Source organism: Drosophila arizonae, chromosome X (assembly GCF_054131065.1).
Source record: "Drosophila arizonae isolate 15081-1271.41 chromosome X, UAZ_ARI_1.0, whole genome shotgun sequence".
Taxonomy (NCBI): domain Eukaryota; kingdom Metazoa; phylum Arthropoda; class Insecta; order Diptera; family Drosophilidae; genus Drosophila; species Drosophila arizonae.
Window position 1 is genome coordinate 4,452,279 of NC_142927.1, and position 4,823 is coordinate 4,457,101.

A 4,823-nucleotide genomic window follows, 5' to 3' on the forward strand; every position below is an offset into this window, starting at 1 on the left:
GCCAAGTTCTTGTGAAGTAACGGTACCTACCTCACGCAGCTCATGCTTCATTCTACAAGAAACGAGATCTATATCCGGCTAAAAATAATTATACCGGATTATCAAATGTCAGAGATTGCTTAGATAGCAAAATGAGCTAAGTTTAAGTATGGGAATACACAAAGGAAAAGTCATCAACTTTTTTGCAATGTAAGCCTATTATGTAAATGCCCTTCTGATATCAGGAGTCAAACAGCTTGCTTGCAGGAATATTAAGGCAGACTTATGTATAGGAATACTGCTTGGGAAATGAATACACGTTTTTTTAATGCTCTTGATCAATTGTATCACTCAACACCTTTTCAACACAAGCTGGAAAGCAAAATTATGTTGGACAAATTTTGATAATAAAACACTTTTCGTATCAAGTGTCCAAAAAATTTGCTCGCTATCAAAAATTTTAACATGTAATGAATACAATACATAGCAAAACTTTATAATACCATTGAGGTAGGTCTTTACTCAATGAGTAAGTAAAATGCTTTAGTTATCATATCTGATGAGTCTAAGCAAAAAATAAAATTGATCTACACTATGATGATAATGGAATCCAATCATATAAGACCTTCAAAACATCCACGAATACCTCTGACAACAAGTAAATAGCGTCTTAGTATAAAAAATGTAAATGTGTCATGATACATATATATATATATATATATTACATATAAAAAGAAATTCCTATTATTTATGATGGGATCGTTGAGAGGAGGAAACTTTGTGTAATACTTTAAGTATTAAAGTTTAATGATTCAACACCAGCTTTAAGCCCCGTAGACCTGAAGGAAACGTAATCATATAGAAAATGCAATCACAAAAAACTTTGAAATATCCACAAATTTGGAATACCTTTGGTATCAGGTGTCATGTTTCAAATACTCATGTACATATACGTATATGCAGCTCTATAGCTATGCACGGTATGCAATTATGCAAGTTGTATAGCTTATGGCAATATCGTTGAGGTAGGTCTCTAAGTATGCTCAATGGCATATCTCACGTATCAAGTGTCAAAGAAGTTGCTTAGGTATCAAAAATATATTTATTTATTTATTTATATATGTATATTATATGCATGGTGTACAAATAGTAAGTCTTATTGATTATAATGAGGTCGAGTACCATTGAGGTGGGTCATAGATATTGATATTAGTCATAATATGGGACATCTGCTGAAGCGGAGGCGCTGGCATGAACTTTAAGCCTAGTATTGCCATGGCGTGGTCCATAGCTATAGCGGGGTCCAGGGTCCGCTCTATATTGAGGTACAGCACCGGATCCGTAGGGGGCCTCATAGGCAGAGCCATACGTAATGCTATATAGGTAGCCAACGGGTCTATAGTCAACCAATCTGCTTGGGCTGTAGTATGGTTTAGGCGTTGGTCTGATAGTTGTTGTGGGGCCATAGTTCGTTCCATTTCGTGTCGAGTTGTTGTAGAGGCATCCAGTGAACTTCAGCGGCTCCGATAGGCCCCTATATCGCAGCTCTAACTGCGTCTCCTCGGCGCATGTCTTATTGCCCGTTGTTGGGTTGGTTATCTGCGAGGCCATAGAGAGTCTAAAGACCCGGCCATTGGGCATTGTGAAGACCAGAGAAACCAGAGTGTTCTACTCGAAAGAAAATATATAGAGTAGAGATTATCGAGTGTTGAATTTTATACCTGACACACGTGGTAATACGTGTGGAAGTTGCTGTAATATTGCACTAGCTACTACTTACGTCATCCAAGTCGATGCTGGCGGTTGTGGGTGCTGCGGTAGATGCTGTTGTAGCCGGAGGGGTGCTCGACTGTAATATTAAATTTATTTTGGACGTTATTGTGGATGCTATTGTGGATACTACTGTAGTACTTACTGTGGATGCTGCTGTAACTGACGAGCTGGACGGCGATGTGGTTTGTGGGCTCGTTGCTGTTGTTGTAGTTGTTGATTGCGTCGTGCTTGAAATAGTTGGCGAATTCGTTGTGGATGGTGTTGGGGACTGTGCAACATTTGCTGCAGATCCTAATAAGTTTACAGTTATTGTAGTTGATGGCGTGGATGTTATTGTGGTGGATGGTGTTGTCGATGCTGTTGTTGTGGGTACTGTTGTTGTGGATGGCGTTGTTGTGGAAGCAGTTGTTGTAGAATCTGTTGATGAAGACTCTGGCGTAGTGGATGTTGTAGAAGTTGTTGTTGTGGTTGTTGGAGATGGTGTTGTTGTAGAAGCTGTTGTTGTAGAAACTGTTGTTGTGGATGTTGTCGATGGAGTTGTTGTAGAAGTTGTTGTTGTGGATGTTGTAGATGGTGTTGTTGTAGAAGCTGTTGTTGTAGAAGCTATTGCTGTGGATGTTGTAGATGGAGTTGTTGTAGAAGTTGTTGTTGTGGATGTTGTAGATGGTGTTGTTGTAGAAGCTGTTGTTGTAGAAACTGTTGTTGTGGATGTTGTGGATGGTGTTGTTGTAGAAGCTGTGGTTGTGGATGGTGTTGTTGTAGAAGCTGTTGTGGTGGATGATGCTAATGTCGATAATGCGGTAGTAGATGCTGTTGTTGTAGGTATTGGTGTTGTGGATACTGTTGTTGTGGATGCAGTTATTGGTGATGCTGTTGTTGAGCATTTCGCTTTAGGTTTCCTGTACGAAGTCGATGGCTTAGGTTTACGTTGAGTCAAATATTCACGCATATTCCTATAATAAAAGCCGTTGGTCGGCGAATATGTGTCCTGTGCCTTGTAGTAGAGATAGGGATCATATGATCTGGAGTAGCTTGGCTCTGTATCGACGGATTCATATAAATAGGGTGTCTCGTAGGCACCTGCATGGCCTTTGTTGGCGTTCACATAGGGGCTAGCCAGCAATCGTGGATCGTAGGGTGTGTTGTAGTCGAGCCACCTTGGCTCTGGCAAGCAATGCCGTATGTCAGCCTGCACAAGTGCTAAGGAATATTTGAGATGAAAGATCGGCGAGCTTTTAGTTCACTACCAGCTGGAAACTTACCCCGTTGGCCAGCGAACAGCAAACGCACATTGTAAGCGTTCAGGTAGCAAATGTTGTGGAACAAACGATAGCAGTAGCCGTCTGTGGCGCACACAGATCGGCCGCAGGCAGCATAGTCGACGCGTCCGCTTAGTGCTGGCTGCTCGTGGTGCACCTGATCCACACAGCGCTGGGCAGCGACCAAGCCGAGGGAACAGAGTGCCAATGCAATGGTAGCGAGCTGTGACCACATGCTGAAGGTCTATGGGCCAATAGTATGTTTTGTTCGCCCTGCACTCGCTTTTTTATACCTGAGAGAGAAACCTAAGATGCATAGCTGCTGCTGCCGCCTCGCATCTATCTCCACCTATCTCTCTCTGTCTTTTTCTCTCTATGTTCGCTGCAGCCGTAGCAGACGTCGGCATACGTCGTTGTCTTATCATCTCGCTGCTTACGTGCCTGACCTGCACTCAACACAACAAAAGGCTGGCGCCAGACACAACATTCTTGTACCTTTGCACCATTCTTTGTAACCTCCGGCTGGTGGCTAACTAAATTAATTAAGCTATCAATGTAAACTAATTAACTTTAAATGGAGTTGCAGTGCAATGTATTTCTGCGGATGCACTTCAATTTGAATAACTGCTTGCCATGCTTGACCTGCTTGTCGCCATGACAGCTCCGCAAGCAGTTCGCCAAGCAGTGCGCAGCATCTCCCATCCGCTGACGTCCACAACGAGCGCTGCTTAAAACATATCTTAACATATGCAAGGAGTATGACAGTTTTATAACACTCATTTTTTTAATGATTTAAAAATGTTGTGGGTTTAGCTATATTCATAAATTTTCCCTCATTTTTAAAGAGAGCTTTTCAATTATAATACAAATGTATCTTTAAACTTCACCTTGAAATGTTCATTTATGCCAGGCTTCGTTCGCCATTCCTTTTTAGTATTTTTATAAAAGTTATATCATCTTGTTGATAAAAATTGTTCACACTTTTTACTCCTTTTTCGGGTTATTTCCTGCCTGCGTAATTACATTGAAATAGTTATTTGAAACTTTATTGCCCTTAATTAACAACTATAAAGAGCAATTAAGTGTTCTAGCGCACAATTTGATGGGGCTAGAGTTCAAACAAAGATCAAGTTACCAAATGATGGGCCCACGCACAGTGGTTAATGTGATATGAATATATTTAAACTATATATGTGATTATAAGTACAATAATTACAGAGTCAAATGTCAAAAGGTTTATCAATAGAACATATGCTTAACGGCCAGCAATGAGTTTAAGCCTAGCTGAGAGCACAAAACTTATTTTCAGGTTAAAAATGTTAAGTCTTTGTTACTCTGCATTCATACGGACGGATAGATATACGGGACTACATCAACTTAGTTCATTCCAATCGAGAATATACATAATAGAAATATACTGTCTACCGTGCTAGCTAAGCTAAATTCTATATTCACTAAGAAAACTAAGGTAAGTGTTTTACCTTTTTAAGAAATTATAGCTAAAATTGTATTTATTTATAATGAATAATCTTAAAATTTTGGAAAGTGATGCAATATTCCCATGCGCCAAAAAGAATAGGAAGGAAAAATATGTGTAAGCGTTACTAAAATTTGTATATCCATAAAAAAAAAAAAAAACGTTTGCGCTCAAATTCAATCAAAATGTATCATTAAATACTTGCACCACTGTGCATCAGTTCAAACGACCCTCGTATAACAGTTGGCACTGCTTGCTGGCCAACTTGTAGGATAAGTCTGTTAGGACTCCATGGCAGAGCGCTCAGCCTCGCGCCGGCATCATTTACCAACGCG

General features: G+C 40.2%; 1 protein-coding gene across 1 annotated transcript; it reads right to left on the bottom strand.

Moving 5' to 3' along the window:
- Positions 1-1,062: 1,062 nt before the first annotated feature.
- Positions 1,063-3,266, bottom strand: LOC108617997 (uncharacterized). Its single transcript, XM_089474615.1, has 4 exons — positions 3,015-3,266; positions 1,895-2,952; positions 1,760-1,828; positions 1,063-1,647 (listed from the first exon to the last, which is right to left on the bottom strand). Exons 1-4 carry the CDS (start codon positions 3,244-3,246, stop codon positions 1,189-1,191), a joined length of 1,818 nt encoding a protein of 605 aa, XP_089330741.1. The 5' UTR covers positions 3,247-3,266; the 3' UTR covers positions 1,063-1,188.
- Positions 3,267-4,823: the final 1,557 nt, after the last annotated feature.

Excerpts from the sequence above, each read along its gene's own strand:
- LOC108617997 (XM_089474615.1), bottom strand. The coding sequence starts at position 3,246 with ATGTGGTCACAGCTCGCTACCATTGCATTGGCACTCTGTTCCCTCGGC. Across the intron at positions 2,953-3,014 it reads GCTGTTCGCTGGCCAACGGG|CACTTGTGCAGGCTGACATA; the intron begins GTAAGTTTCCAG and ends AATATTCCTTAG. Across the intron at positions 1,829-1,894 it reads CAGTTACAGCAGCATCCACA|TCGAGCACCCCTCCGGCTAC; the intron begins GTAAGTACTACA and ends TTAATATTACAG.